Here is a 16507-nt window from a genome sequence, read left to right as displayed (position 1 = left end):
GACAGAAGCAAACAGAAAATGGAGAAAGTCACCAAGAAAAATGTTCTTGGCTGCAACTAAGAAGGCTGTAATTATGATAATCCCTTTCTTTGTTCAGTTACAGGATTTGGGTTGCCAGAAAATTACATTTTAAATGTACTTGGACAGTTTATAGAGTGCTTGACAGCCGCCCTGCCTTGGTCTGTCACTCTGCTCTTCTTCCTCATATCTGCTGTTTGATCTCCCTGTCTTTCCTCCAACTATCGACCTGCAGCAGTACATATTAACTCTCCCCTCCATCAATCACCCTCCCAGACGGCCATCAAAGAGGGAGTGCCTCTGAAAAAGAGATCTGCAGAGCCAAAAGATGCTCACCCGGTTCTGAGGGGAAGACGTTTCTCAGCTGCTCGATGACCTCCTGGAGCTGCAGCACGGTGTCCTGCTCCACGTCCTCTGCTGACCCACACAGCCATCAAAACGAGCATCCTTCCCGGCGTGCATGCATGCATCAGGCTTGCAGCGGACTTACCTGCTGCCTCCGTGTCCGTCGTCTCCCTGCTTGCCGGCTCTCCGTGGTGACCTCCTCCAGACACAGGAGAGGAGAGCGTCGACGGTTCGGATCCATTCGCCTCTGAATCCTCTTTGGGCTGAATTTAAGAAAGATGTATAATCATTCCAACCCGACATTTGTCCAAAGATCCACAAAAGTGTCACACAATGACTTGAGGAACATTTAACCTTTCATATGATGAATGTAATGTTTGGAATGTTGTGACACAAAAGAAAGAGATTACAGTGATTTGCAGTTTGGCAGATGAGAATACTGAAGACTGAGGGAAGATTTAGATACAAACACAACTTGTGGATCTTGTATAAAAATACAGCACTTTATGTTGTTCAAGCAGCACTGTGAAAATTCTCTGAGGTGAGTAATTTAATAGCAGCGGAGGAAAATGTCCTTCAGTTCAACCATCAATTTCTATAGACGTTATTTTCCTTGAAAATGACGCTTTGAACAGAAGCATCTTTTTAAACAAACGTCCTCCTCTGTCCATGCTGCAATCTGCCTCCTTTCTCATCTCCTCATTAAATCCTCCCAGTGTGCAATTTAGCTATTCCTGCTGTAAATAATTTCCACATCGTCATCGTAGCATGAGTCAGCTCCCACTGTCTCTTCGTCACTCGTCTTTAATCCAGCGAATCCTTGAATGTGGCGCTCCAGAGTAAATTCAGCCTCCTCTTCGTCCTCTTTGTACTCTCATTCCTCGTCTCTTCTGCAGAACTGTTGCTTTTTAAAATATACTTTTATGAATATATTTGAAGGACCTGATGCATCTACTGACTCACACACAAATGTAGAAAAGTGCTGAACTTGGAACGTTCTTTCCTTCTGCCAAGTGTAAAAACTAAAAGCAGAGTCTGTGCTTGTTTGTGTTTGTGAACAGAGTTAATCTAAGGACCGTCACTGTTTGCAGTCACCACACACCAGTGTTCCCATGCACCAATGAAGCTGTTCTTAGAGGATGATACGTTTTTATTTTAGATAGAAGATGCACTAAGATGGGGAGAGTTGGAGCTTGTGTCTCTTTTGAACAAAACCTTTAGGAGTTTATCACACACTTGAGTAATATTCCTTATTTAGTTCACCAGAACTCTAACTTTCAGTTTTACCTTTCTTTAAGACTGTAAATTGGAAATTTTAACCTTTGACCCTTTAGGCTGTAGACATGTTTTGCTTAGACTTGCTCAGGTAAAGTGCCAGTTCATTCCTGTTCAATCAAAAAGAGACTTAAAAAGTCAATTTTAGATTATATATAAACTTTGTCACATTTTTTCATCTTTTTTATCTCTTAAATCTGTGGGTTTAGCATGTAGGACTCTGCCTGAAGGATTACTACAGCATCTCTTAATGTAACTGGTGTGCAGCTAAGATTGACTGTTTTATTAGTTTGAGGCCAACTTTTTTTTTCTTTAAATAGCAAATGTTTCTGAATCCTTCAAAAAGAGAAAAAGAAGAGCATTGTGGTCAGTTTGAGTACAGACGGATACTGCAGTACCTGTAGCAGCAGCTCCCTGAGCCTGCGCAGCTGAGATTCCAGCTGTTTGTTGTGGTCCTCCAGGATCTGCATGCGGGTCTCCAGGCGTGTCTTGTGCTGCCTCAGGACCCGGGCTTCGGCCAGGAGCTCCTCGTCCTGCTGCCCCCCCGCTGTGGGCGAGCCCAGGCCGTCCTCTCCAGCCTCGGTCAGCATGGGAACGGACGCGGCCTCTTCGTGCTTCCACTTGAGGCGTCTGTACTCGCTTTGCAGCACCCTGAGAGCCCATAGAGGACAGACGGGAAAAAAAGTCAACCTCTAAAACAGAAACAACTTTATGCAATTATTCATTGACATTTTCATTCAAAAAAATAATAACCTAACGCTATGAATTATTCAGAATGATTCTACTTTAGCTGTTAAATTTAACACTTTCAACCAACCTGGAGAGCCCTAATGTGTTATTAACAACCAACCTCGTGGAGAGTGGGCATCTCCACTGAACATAATGGATTCTGCTGCCTACATTACAAATAGTGATGATGCTGAAGTGTAAATGGGCAAGTGCTGAATTGGAATCCATTCTTTTCTACTCCAATGAGGGTTCCTGAGTCAACAGAGAGGGCAAAAATCCCAGACCTCCCTTTCCTTAGGCGCCTCCTACAGCTTTTTAATCTTTTCGTGAGTCCTGTCCCAAAGCTTCTTTTCAGAAGCTGTGGAGAAAACCTGACTTCATCTCATCAGTGCTTTCACTCCTGCACATACAGTGTTCTCTCCGTCTCTACAGGTGTATTTATGACCCAATTCTTTCAGGCATCTCCCAGAGCTGGTGACCTTAGGTGATGGCTTGGACATAAATCATCTGGTAAATCAAGAGCTTTGCCTCTTTCCGCTCGTCTCTCCCCTCAATAAGACAGACATCATTGCTCTGGATGTCATCCAGTCAGTGTGTCAATCCTCCACTCTGCTCTGAAACTCCCGCACTTCGGGCAGCAGCTCGTTCTCAAGCCAGAGAGATTTTCAGGCACTAATGGATTCCAACTGCTTGGCTGCAGTCCTCAAGCCATTCTATTATTCCAACAAACAGGACAACATGATCTGCAAAGAGCAGAACTGCTGAGGTGTGCTGACTAGGCTGGAAACTCTCCACCTGCTGGCTGCATGTGGAGAAGGGGCGTTCAAAGGGAATGAAAGAATCCAGCGTCTTTTAGGTACAAGTTTGACTAACACTTCTTATGTAAAGAAATCTCCAACTCTGGTTAACATTAAGTGGGAAACGTTTAGCAAGATCAGTATGTGTAATAAAGTTGTTTGTTCATAGTACCCCCTCACAATATTTTGGCTCTTATTTTGCAGTCTTGCCATAATTTTAGATTTTTGTGTTCTGTGTCCTGATTGACTATAGATCTTGTCAATCAATCTCTTCCGTTTGTCATGTCTCCTGTACAGCTTTTCAAATCTATCTGGACTTATTTTCCTATGATGATTTGAACTATGGCAAGTAACCAACAGGTTACACTTTACTTAAAAATAAAATAAAACAGTTTGTGGTCTTTAGGTATTTATCCCTGGATTTTTTGACTTGTCCATGAAACAAAAGTTTCTTCCTACACTTTAGTTAAGTTCAGATAACCTTTACTTTCTTATAGTTTCCATTTTCTAAGAACTTTTCAGGATCCTTTCTGTTGTTTTCAAAACACTGTTATCGAGCAAGACAATATCAGGAGAAACCTTTGGTAGAAATGCTAAACTGGGTCAAGGTTTCAGACCGCCAAAGGGCACACCTGAGTGTGCGAGGCAGCATTTGGCTGTGGGTCCAGAAAGGTCAAACGTGAACCTGCGAGGAGAAAATGATTCATATGAATCATTTGCATAATGAAAGCCTCTGGTAAGCAATAAAGCAGATAGGAAAAGCTGAATTAGCTTCATTTATGAAAATTGTCTGTGCCTGGAGTAAACAAATTCAAAAGGAGGGAAGTGTGTTCCAGAGGCTTCGTTTGTACACGTCATCTACACACACGTAAAAAAAAATGCATCATGGCCAAGCTAAAGTTTGATGCCCTTTTTACAGACTTATATTTGCTCTGCTTCTTATTTAGTGCATGAATTTTAATGAGATTTTAAGTGTGAGTGTTTTTCTCTCCATAGGGGGGTTCTTCAATGACAGAAGGGATTTTGAAACAGAGTAAAATGGGTGTTTTTCTGCATTACTGACTGAGTCAAATATAAATGCAAATGATACGGCTTGAACTGACTGAATATTTTCTACTCTTGCGTAACTGTCAGTCAGTGGGGTGTATTCGATGAGCTAATGAAGGAGATGGGCTCAAACTCCTCCTGTCCTGCCTACGCACCTGTTTTCGTTCTCCAGGCGGGCCAGGGTGTGCTGCAGCTGCTCCTTGTCCTGGTGCTCCAGGTGAGCCAGCAGCATGTGCTGTCCGCAGGGCGAGTCCTGATCCAGGGCTGGGCTGGAGTGACGCAGGAGGTACTGATCTTCATCCCTGAGTCCCCCACACAGGAGACAGCACACTGAGCCACCAGCACACAGCCACCAGCAGCACAAAGCAGAGCCAGCAGCGTAGCAGAGCAGACAGCGAGGCGGCACGGAACCAGACACAGCAGGGCGGGACGCTGATGGGTTCAATACTTCATCCTCCAAATCAAAGCCGTTAAAGTTCTACTACTAATTCATGTTAAAAGGTGCAATCTCTTTGCAGCACAAATTTAATAAACACTTCCTTATTATTTCATGGTGTTATGTTTCAGATTTATTTCATCTTATAAACTTGGCCACCAGAGGAAGAAAACACATCAGACCACGCTTCCCTTTTATGATGAGCTTGTTAGGGCTTTGACTAGTTGGAATTCCTGAAAATTTACCCTGAAATCTACAATAATTACGTGCCACAGGGGTCCTTTAAGAACTGCAGTTTACTGTAGATATGAAAAAAAGAAAAAAAAACTTGACATCTACACAGGAGTGGAAGGCCGTAATGGATCATACAGCTTCTTCAAGTAATAGCTTTTAAACTCTGATGCAATTAAAGCATGTCAGTAAGTGAAAGATCAATGGGGGGTGAAGATGAGGTCCAAAAAAAGCAAGAAAATTAAATCAAAAGCAAAAAGGAGATGGGGGTGGTAGACTGAGTCAAAGGCAAAAAAAAGTTTTACATGAGATAGAGCTCAGAAAAGATGAAGGTAAAGACAATTTAAAGCATATTTTGAAGTGTCACAATCTTAAAGGAAACTGCAGTTCATTTAAGCATTTTTGAAAGAACATTTTTATAATTTAACTGAAGTTTTATGTTTAACGTGAGGTCATCATTTTAGTACTTTAACCCCCAATGGGATTAATCTGGGGATTAAGTTTGTGCTGCGGCCGCTACCTAGAGTTAAATCACCAAAGATGACAACACATTTCCTATTTTTGTTTAAAAAGATGTGAAGTTGAAAGTATTTTGGCTTTTTCTAAAGTTTATTGACTTTAAGTTCACAGAAATTTACAACATTCTTTCTAAGAAGAGGAAATAAGAGCATTTCTATAGATTTCTCACCCAGACATTCAGATTCTACAACAGGAAGGGTGCTCCAAGAAATCCATAGAAGTAAGAAGAGAACAGACCAAGAGCCAAGAGATGCTTTACTTTATCATAATTCATAATTAATTATGTCTTAGAAATCTAAATCACCCAATTTAACTGAAAATGTAGCATATTAACAAGGAGTAAAAATATTTTAAAGGTTTTTTACAATTCAAGGCTTTGATTGGAGTTCAGTCAGTTATCTGTCAACAACAACAACAAATTCAGAGCAATGTTCCCAGGTGGGACTGCAAACAGTATGACGGCAAGAAAAACACCAGCTGGAGGCAGAGATAGTACAGCAACATGTAGAGTCATGCAAAAGCAAAACAAACAGAGATACTGACAGACAGACTCTGAATTAAAGACACGAGAGGACACGGGAGCACAAGGTAAGACAAGCACTGATGCGTGGCAGACGGGGATTGTCGTGCATACAGGCACATTAACGCACACGCACGGTGCATGCTGAGAAAATGGATGCACTCATAGACATGTTTGAGACAAAGTTCCAGACTTAAACAGCACAGATGTCTGCAGTTAAAACAGGATTCAAAGTATCTTAAATGTCCCTCAGCCTGAAAACTTGTTTTCTGTGTGATGTCACTCCCAACTTTCCCTCAGTGAACACATAAAGCTCCTCTGAAGAGGCATAATGAGCACACTTAATGCACACACTGACAAACACATCTGGAAGCCTACAGGACCAAACAGCACTTTGCACAGCACTGCAGGGCTGTGCAGCCTCGACTTTAAAACTCCATGAAAGAGGGAAAACTATTTCAGAGACAGACACATTTAACAGCTTGTGTTGTTGTCAACAAAATAAGAGGCGGACGGAAAAAACATGATCTCAAAAAACCCCAACCTGCACTCTCTGCATTTGCAATGAGGAGCCACTGCCTCATTCACATCAAAACACCCAGTTCCTCTCATTGCTATACCCTCCCGGCCAGCTTCTACAAGCACTGTTTCTATTCCATCTTCACGCAGCCATAGACCTTAATTGCAGCAGGCATGTGGATGATGAAGTGGGAGTGTATGCTGGCTGCTCTCTGTGGGTCATTCTTATTATGTGGCTGATTATTTATGTGATTACCCAATCGTTCCCTCACAGTCCAACACAGATCTACAAGCCTGAGCGCACACATAAACACGCAGAAACAGCCCATGTCTCTGGGGACACACGCACAAAGCAGAGGTTGTAATCAGGGGTTTTGTTTGTGTGTGGGCACCACATACTCACAGGCTTTCATCAGGAGACAGGCTGTCCGTGAAGAATGAACAATTCTGGTTTTCCATTTCTGCCAGTCTGCACACATGTAAAGGACAAAAAGTCAGCCACATTTCTACACGTGTAAGAGAACCACACAAGAAAGGCAGAGCTCCTCAATATTCTCACACTTTAGAAAAATGTTTCAGGACACTGCAACAAAAAACCTGCATGCTTAAGCTTTTAGGTACAGTGGCTATGGCCTCTGGCTTTTTAGTGACTCCTACTAAACAGAGAGGCATCTGGAAGTGGCAGAAAATTAAGACTGGAACAGAAATGTTTTTTTGGCTTTAGACTACAAGCTTTTAAACCAAACCCAAAAGGAGAGCAGATAAGACTGTACACTGGCTGCAAGCCCCCGGGTCATAAAAAGCCTTTTAGGAATGCACTGCAGTCCAGCACAACAGACAGCAGAGGCAGAAAGACTGAGAAGCTGTGAGGAAACTAAAGCTGCCTTTCAGGACCAAGGACAGCACTTCCAGCTCTGCTTATGTTCGTTCTGGTGCCAGCAGAAGGCTGGAACATGTTTTATATATATATATATATATATATATATATATATATATATATATATATATATATATATATATATATATATATACAGTATATTACTGGAGCCCACCTTCTAGTTACCTACACCTAAACCAGGGGTCTGCAACCTTGAGCCATTTGGGTCAGTTTCTTACTAACCAAAAACCAATTAGAGCCATCAAGTCCCACTTCACCGTTTAGAAAAATACTCTTTATTTATAATTTTACAATCATTAAACTTTTATTTACAACTTTAAATATTAATAATTCATTATAACACTGTCGTATTTTTTTATATTTTACTTTTTTTTCTTTTAAGTTTGAAAGCCTCACGTGCAAGTTCCTTTCAAAATAAAATACACTTAATCCCTTAATTGGAGCAGATTTACTTGAATCAAAAACGCAGAAGTCGAACGTGACAGTTTCTAATATTATTGCTCCAATATGCCCTTTTTTTCATTTATGTATGAAATATAAACCTAGATGCAGAATCCAGTTCTAATGTCTACATTGAAAATGCACAAAAAAAACTAAATTAGTTCACTAAAAACTAAACCAAAAAACACTTTAAGATCTTTAACTTTTTCTTCTTTCCAAAGACCCACATGTGGCTCCAGGTCCTCTGGTTGCAGACCTCTGACCTAAACTATATCATTTAACCATCTATTTGATACATAACCAGCTAAAAATGCTGCTTGATCCATCAGAAACTATTAGCTTAATATTTGCATTGAACAGACTGGGTGTAAAGTTATAATGGTTAATAAAAATGAATACACGCCCTCTCTTCAGATGAGTTATAATAGTCCTGCATGGTCCTTGTAATGTGAAAAGTCAGATTTTACCAGCCCACAGTCTCCTGTCATAAAATCAATAATATGTGACCCTCAGCGCTTTCTAATAACTGTGAGTGTGATTTCTTAATTCTGATAGGCTAAATTATGTTATAAGCCGTTGTAAACCTGTGACTACAGTCTGTGGAGACTTAGAACCATAAGAGTCAAACCAGAAGAACAGATTCATTTGATTCTGTGATCAAAACCAAAACGGTTTACATTTCTGAATAAGATAACTATTTGTTTTCTTTTCTTGTTTACATAAAATAAATGTTTACAGTGAGCATTTATTTAATCATAAAACCAGATTTAATATTGGCAAAAAGTATTTTTCTAGACACCATTTTTTTATATTTCTGGTCTTATAGAAAGAAATTCTCAGTAATTTTGGCAAAAATCTTTTTCGATGAATTTCTGTTCCATGTAAGGAAATGAAACATTGCTAAGAAATGTTTCTTAAGTACTGTAGTTAATTTTCATGTATTGTTTTAAGAGTTTAAAGAGTGCAGGTCGACTGGTGGGACCTCACACACTTTCCAAATCTGGCCCTCTTTGAAAAAAGTTCCGACACCCCTGTTGTTCTGTTTGGTTTCCCCCTGGGTTTCCTGTGTTACAACAAGTGGAAGCCTTTTTTTTTTAATCAAATAACAGTTAAAGCCATGATAGCTGACACAATGTCATCTATGTTTATTAGAATTGATTCTAGGATTAGAAATTGGTTAAGCAAATTTCTGTCTTTTTTGTTTTCCTTTAGTGTGATCAATTAATGTCTTTTTGTATTCCTGTACTTAAAAGCATCACTTCCAAATGTGACTTCCTGATAGATATAGGACAAAAAATGGTAGATTTTACAATGAATGGAATTCCAAGTTCATGGCATACTCTGGGAACTCATATAGCACATTTGCTCCATCAAATGGATGTTAAGCCTCTGCCTCTGCATCATCTACCAAGCCACTCGCTTCAACATCTTTCCTAGGGTGGAATTTCGAGAAGGACAAGGGTGTGACAACAGCCCAGGTGATTGATAGAGAGGCTCCCAGAAGCCAAAACTTATTCCTCTCCATTTTCCGATGAGAGCGATGCAGAATAATGTGAGATTCATCCGCGTTTGTTTCACTGCAGCCGGAGAACTCTAAAGCTGCACTTCAATCTATGAAGCTGTCCGTCATCGAAGCTCCGACACATTCAGTTGGGGGACAACGGCGTATGAGGAAAGAAAGGGCAGAGAGCGACGGGAAATAGTGTGCAGTGGAGTGAGAGTGCGCATGTGTGCTTAGCTTCTTGAATGAATTTAAATGGATGTGAGAGGAAATGAGAAATGGGAGATACAGAGCGGGCAATGCTGGGGAAAAGAAATCCTAGTAGAGCTCCGAGAGATTTTTTTTTTATTATCTTCTTCTCATCTATCTTCTATAAGATGTCAAAGCAGTGGTGATGATGAAAGGAATGAAGTCCTGCACCGATGTGGGGAGGGTTGGGGGTAGGGGGAGCAAAGATAGAGAGATGCAGAAGCTGTCTGTGTCGGACACAACTGAAAATCTGGCGGTTCTAACCTCAAACATGAAATAAAAAAACCTCCATCTCCTTTGAGATAAATGGAAAACCACATTAAAACTCCGTAATAGCTTTTCAGAGTTTTGGAATATAAAAGGCTTTAGAGGGAAACTCACTTTGGTGCATTTGTGTTCTTTTTAGGCTTAAGAAAAATTGAAGACAGAGAATTATTGAAAAAACTCGAATTTTATATATATATATAACAAAATTGCAGACCTTATTTAGACAGTGTTTAGCACAATGAAAAACAGGATTCATCTAACTATTTGGACTTCTTAGCACCCATACAGTATCTTACTTTCAACATTACCCAGACGTTAAATTAAAAATACGCAGATTTGGTTGATTTACTAAACCAAACCATCTGGCTTTATGCAGAACTGATGCATAAAGGAAAGTACGCCTGTCGTTTGAAAGTCAAAACTGGCCAAAAAAACAAACAAAATAAAGCTCCTCAGGACTCTATCTCATGTGACAGTTGATGTGTGCATGCAAAGTCATTGTACATAATTGCATTTCCACCAACATAAAATGACAACATCATTTTCCTGCTTTGCTGATTCAGTAATGGATCGTCTTGGAATTGCTTTTGCTGAAACAAGAACAGCTGCAGCTGCTGCAAGGCAGCAACAAAAAAAGAGGAAAAAATAACTTTTAATGAGTTTATAGGATAATTAAACTCACAAAGACACGAGTCATTATCAGCGGTGCGTTCGGGCTCAACTACAATGAAACCAATCATTTTCTTTCATGTTTCAAGTTTGGGTTGAGTAATTAATAATTTACTAAATCCTGCAGCTGTAAGCTGATAGTTTTATTCTTCTGAACTCTGTCAACAGCTAAGAGTTCCACTAATCACATATCTGATGTTCTGTTTTATCACTATGCTAATGTACACAGTTGATGGATACATTTCCTTCATACAAAAATTTAAAAGAAAAAGATCAGTTTTCTGCCTCTAAAAAAAGTTAGATAAAGAAAACAACAAAGAGAAGAGTTTAAAATGGGAGGCAGAGAATTAAGGGAGGGGGTAATGAGGTCGTTTGTGCCTGCTTGCACCATGGTGTATGTTGCATTTGTTTTGGCACTGAATTCAGGCCGCAGGGTGATAATGCACAACAGAACGCTCAGCAGCAGTTGAGCACACACGCCTGATAATGTGCTCCCGGCTCACTGGAAAGGGCTGCGTGTGTCCAGCTCAGCCCCCGGTGCAGAACTGCCCGGCGTGTGGGAGTCCAGGCCTGTGCCCCGTTTATAACCCATCAGACAAACACTAATTCTAAGCGACATTTCCCAGGTGACCACTGGGCTCGCTGCCCTCGCAAGTGACAAGCCGCTACGCACGCTAAACCCCGCTAACCCCCGCACAGCAACGCACGAGCACTAAAGCTCGGCTGTTTATGTGGAGAGGGAAGCAAAGTGCCGGGCAGGGCTGCCTCTTTCCTGAGCAGAGAGCAGCGCCGAGCGCCACAAAATCAATACCGCAATCAGTGCGTCGCAAAGTCCAAAAGGTGATTGAGCAGAGACCACATGGAGGGGGGGGGTGAAGGTGGGACGAGTGAATAGGTAGAAGAAAGGGGACCATTTGCAGAGGGGGGCTTCTGTTCAGTGGTTATTGAACATCTAGTGGAGCTTTGCAAGGTGCGTACCTGCTTGCATAATGTTCAATCCTGCTGTGTGTGTCAGCATGAGGCAGCCTCGGTGAAGAGCACGGCCTGCAGGAAGAAGACAGGAAGTCAGTCAATACCTCGGATACAAAAGAGACACAAAATACTTTACTCAATAGCTTTTAAGACAATTTGAACAATACAAAAATCTACAAATGCAACCTGGCGTATCCTGTGTCAATCCATAAAATAAATGCTATGTTTGGGTTCAATAAGTCTCTTTGTCCAAAGAAGATCACATGCTGCCAGAAGAACGTATAACACACAAACATTGATGTTCCTAATGTTGTATTCACAACTATCCTTACTGGTAGCTACACAGGTGTGGTATACACAGACCCACACAAAATGTTAAGGTTTTTGACCACTCAGTGAGCCTTTAGAATCAAAATGTTCTCATAGGGTTTTTTCTGGAGTCGTGGCGAACACTTCTACAACGTGAAAAGGTAAGTATGGGTGAAGTAGGTGAGATTAGAGCTGCTCAAGTGATAAGCACCTTGTGCTTGAAGCCTGACTGTTAGAAATGAGAAGATTCGACAATCAGAGTGTACTTTATGTGGACACTTTTGTATCACCTTCACATCCTGTGAGTGCAGCATTGTAGCCGTTCCTCTCTACGACCCTCCATGGGCCAAAAAAACCCAGCACCCATGTGGGTCAACCCCTGTACGACTGCATGGGACTAAAATACAATGAAACCAACATAAACCAACAGAAAAATCCCTCAAGTCTCAGTCTGTGTAACTAGAGTAGGTGTGATGCAAGTCCAAGTCACGAGTCCAAAACATTATCTCTGTTCTAGAATGAGAACACTGAAGGCTGTCTTCACAGCTGAGAACATGATCGATGTGTTCATAAGATTATCTCCAACAAACCCTGCACCGTGAAATCACTCCTGTCACTTACAACTATAATGACTGCATGAAAATATTAATAAAAAGAGCCACATACTGTTGGACTTTTAGTGTAATATTTGATTTATTTTGACACTTTTTTTCATCAAAAATCCTAAAGATACAAAGGAAATGTGTCTCTTTCTTGCTGTGTCTATTGTCAGGGATGGGATTTGTCCATTCAGTTTAATCATCCACTTTTTTCTATAAAATGTCTCTGAAAACTGGTGTTGAATCTTTGCATTACCCAATTCTGTCTAGCAAACAGATAGAAGCTGATAGCTCTTTGTTTAGGACAGACTTTATTTTTACAATTACGGTTCAATTATAGTCCATGAGAAAACCAAGTGTGTATTTGTGTAAAGCCCGTTTTCTATTGAAATCCAAACTTGATTTTTAGTATTCTTTTTTTTTCTTTGTTTTTTTTTATTTCAGGATTAAATGGAAAGAGAGAAACATACATGAGCAGGAGAAAAGACAGACCCATAACAGTTATAATGCACCCTTTTGAGAAAACGTAAATGTAGCTTACGCTGAAATTTGAGTGACTAAGAAGCTTTAAACAAGCTTATATACATATGCACCTTATTTGAGAGTCTAAAACTATTGTCCATCTTTAAAGACTAATCAAAAAAAATTAGAAAATATATTTTATTTGGGGGTTAAATAAAACAAATAAAAACTCCCCTGATGCCCATCTTCCATCTCAGGTGTCAATTTATTTTTGAAGCCGTAAAACTTAAAATCACAAGTTTTTTATTTGATCTAAAATGCACAGCATTTACGCCACTTATTCTGTTTGATCACTCTCTATTTAGTCCATCTGTACTCAGACTAGTGTGAACCGCACCACAGTTCACTTGCAAGTGAATAGAGACCTTCCCATTTGGAGAAACAGGATTCATTAGTTTAGTTTCCGTGAAGAGACCAGAGATTCAATAAACTCTAAAAGCAATATCAGCAAAATTTCTATGCTTTTTAAGAATTGCATCAGAATAGAAACATGGCTTTCTGTTCTATTACTATTACATTCTCTTCATAATTGTCTGTTTTAAAGATGAATCCTGTCAAAATTTTAAAAATGTGAATTTTAAAACTCAGAAATAGTGTTTTGTCTTTTTGCTACACCTCTTTATCAAAGCTCATACAGCTGTACTTCCAAAACAACAAACGTTCTTTGAAACATCAGCAGGGAGCAACACATTTTGCTTGCATCTCAATCCGGTCTTGGATGAACTCAGACAGGAGGGCTCGACAGCAGCAGTTTGAAATAACTCTGTCCTGCTGTCTGGCCACATATCCACTGCTATAAAGACAGACTCAGCTTAAGCCTCCAGCTGGGCAGCCAAACAAACTCATTTTCTTTTTGCTTAAAGTCTGATTTAAGATCATTTAGCCTCTGATCTGAGTGACCTAAAACTTGTTAGAACATAAAAGCTGAACAAACAAGTGCTAGAACAGGGCAAAACTCTGACTTCTATTCAAAGTAAATCCTCCTGGGTGCAGCTGTGCTTGGGGCTATACGCTTCATGACAATCTCATGGGTTTCGGTCTCCTTGTTCTTGTTTGTGCTTTTCTGTGAGACTCACTCCAGTGAGCAACATGGTCGTGTTCACCTTGGGACCATAAGTGGTGTTGCGTTATCCGATGCACAGCAGTTTCTTTAAACCACCTCAGCAAAGCAGAATAGTAATTAGCAGACAGTGTTGTGGGACTCACGTCTCTGAGCTCTCAGCTTCCAGCACAGATTGCACTGGCAGATAACCTCTCTGCGGGTGCTTTGTGAAGTACTGCTTTGACCTGAACTTGTTCTTCAGAGTCTTGGCAAAGTCCCTCATCCTTTCTCCCGAGGTTGTCTGCGGTGGTTGGAGGGAGTAGAAGGGGTGACATGAACATTAAACCACATGAGGAGGAGGACGGGCAAAAAAAGATTCATCTACCTCAAAATCACAATTTCACTTGGATTCTACGTTGTTTTTACTGCTCTATCTTCCTCTGATATAAACTCCACCCCCTCACGCCATAATTTATCCTTTCCTACAAACATTTTTACAACTACAATACTAAATTTAGTAGAATCCATCTCCCTGCATCCCAATCCCATACATTCAACCTATTTACAACAGTTTTCCTCCATGCAGCACTTTAAATGTGTGTGATGAGGCAAAAAACCAACTAAAGAACTGTTTATACATCTAGATTACATACTACAACATTTTCTATGTGTTTGGCTGAAGGAATTATCCCTGTGGGAGTTCCCGTGTCCTTTGCAGGGATGTTCGTCTTACTGGGGTGTAGTACTCCATGATGGGGTAGTGCAGCTTCTTTCCCTTGCTTGTGCGGCCGGTTAGAAAACACGTCTGGCAGATGTCCACATTGAACTGCTTCAAACTGCGATACCTGTCAGGATCAATATAGCAGAGAGGCTTAAACAGTGTTTGCAGGAGAGCTGGATGTATCAGAGGGGAGATGTGCGTGTCCTCTCGTCGTCTCCTCCTGTTGTGAGGATACGCATCTTTTTTCATCGCGAGTTCCGTTAGAAACTCACAAACAGTTCAAGGTGAGTTCAAATAAAACAAAAATCTTCCAGAGTATGCATGAATTCATTTGTATTCATGTTCTGATAACGTGATGACTCAAGCTAAATAATTAATTTGAACTGAGAAACAGTTTCCCTTTCCCTCCTATTATTATTGTATGTTAGTATGTTTTAAATAAACATTGATCTGGGGAAAAAAAAATGCTTTAAATCATTAAAAAAAGAAAGCTTCTACTCGTTTTTGTTTCTTTATATTTAAAGTGCTCACATAAGTGTTGTTTAAGTCAAAAAAACACAGCAACTACATGTATATTCTGACTTATTCTAAATTACTTTACACGCCAAAATAAAAGAGTTAACATTCATTTTCACAAAGACGGACACAAAAAAACTATTCTGATGGCAAATTACAGGATAATTTGTCTTTTGTTAACCACAAAATGACAAGATTTAAAACTGATAAAATTCTGCCTTTGAAAGGGAGATATTCTTTATTATCTTGTGAAAACGAAATAACGAAATTTGTTTTTTTCTCGTTATAACGAGAGTGTATTTTGTTATAATGACAAAATGATTAAAAAATGGACAGGATGTTTCTGGAATAACACTTGGAGGATTTTTTTTTTACATTTTCGTAGAATTTGACCTAAATATATACATTTTTCAAGTATGCCGTAAAACATTTACAATCATTTACATCTACAATCCCACAAAAAGATCCTACAAATGTTCTTATTGTAAACATCTTGTCAGTTGATTAAAAAGAAATGCTACTGATGGCTAAAACACTGGTTTTAAATACATATCTAATGTCCAATATTTGTTTTAGTTGCAGTTTTTTTGTCTCTGCATGCCACCCCCACCCCAAAACCAAAAGCCACATCTACCTGAATCCCCTGATGGGACATTGTTTGCAGATATAGCATTTGGCCTGGTGCTTGGTGGACTCAGCAGCAGTCACACGGTGGAGGACGGGCAGCCAAACCATTGACTGAGGCTCCAGGCTCATCCATTCTAGGAAGTGAGACACCTCGATGGAAGGTTTCCCAGGAGCCTGGAACAGAACGGAGGTAAAGGTCTATGAAAGGTCGTAAACAACAGAAGACAAGCAGCAGACCAGGAACATCCATTACTGAGAAAAACAGTTTAAAGTCCCATTCTAATCATCTTTGATCTATTATAAAAGTGTTACCAGCTATCTTTTAATTATGATGATGCGGTTTCTAACCAAAATAGAATAAAAATGGGTTGTTTTTAGGACAGTTTGTGCAGAGGTGCAGTAGTTTATGAGTTGTGGGCGGGACTGTTGGTTGTGGGGTAAGTCTGCCCTTACTTCCCATCATCCCATCATCCCTTCCGGCCCCTAACACCCTATCCAACATTAGCGAGAAGTCATCCAGTAGTACAGTTTTGAGCCGTATGCTAGCTCAGATGAGAAAAACTTATACGGATCTAGTTGTCTGCAAGTGGATGCCATAGAACGAAGAAGCAAAGCTGGGAGCTTGTAGGTTCTCAGTCACAACCACAAGCTTTTTCAAACGACATTGTTTTTTTCTGCTCTTGATTAACAATGATTTCAATAAAGAAATACTCAGGAATGCTAAATTTTCTTAATATA

General features: G+C 40.1%; 1 protein-coding gene across 4 annotated transcripts in view; it reads right to left on the bottom strand.

The window, feature by feature from the left end:
• drp2 (dystrophin related protein 2) overlaps nucleotides 1-16507 on the bottom strand; it is a 209083-nt gene that overhangs the window by 2620 nt on the left and 189956 nt on the right. For 2 of the 4 annotated variants that reach the window (XM_024283358.2, XM_036213998.1), the window contains 9 exons: nucleotides 15777-15943; nucleotides 14639-14750; nucleotides 14070-14206; nucleotides 11440-11505; nucleotides 6840-6905; nucleotides 4367-4513; nucleotides 2037-2289; nucleotides 509-626; nucleotides 355-435 (listed from right to left, as the gene is read on the bottom strand). In XM_024283358.2, the coding sequence (XP_024139126.1) occupies nucleotides 355-435; nucleotides 509-626; nucleotides 2037-2289; nucleotides 4367-4513; nucleotides 6840-6905; nucleotides 11440-11505; nucleotides 14070-14206; nucleotides 14639-14750; nucleotides 15777-15943 (1147 nt within the window). The remainder of the gene's footprint in view (nucleotides 1-354; nucleotides 436-508; nucleotides 627-2036; nucleotides 2290-4366; nucleotides 4514-6839; nucleotides 6906-11439; nucleotides 11506-14069; nucleotides 14207-14638; nucleotides 14751-15776; nucleotides 15944-16507) is intronic. The other 2 variants (XM_024283360.2, XM_024283359.2) reach the window with 2 other exon arrangements.

This window comes from Oryzias melastigma, linkage group LG10 (assembly GCF_002922805.2).
Source record: "Oryzias melastigma strain HK-1 linkage group LG10, ASM292280v2, whole genome shotgun sequence".
Classification (NCBI taxonomy): Eukaryota; Metazoa; Chordata; class Actinopteri; order Beloniformes; family Adrianichthyidae; genus Oryzias; species Oryzias melastigma.
Note: the sequence above shows the minus strand (reverse complement) of the source record. Positions and strands in the feature narration are given on the sequence as shown.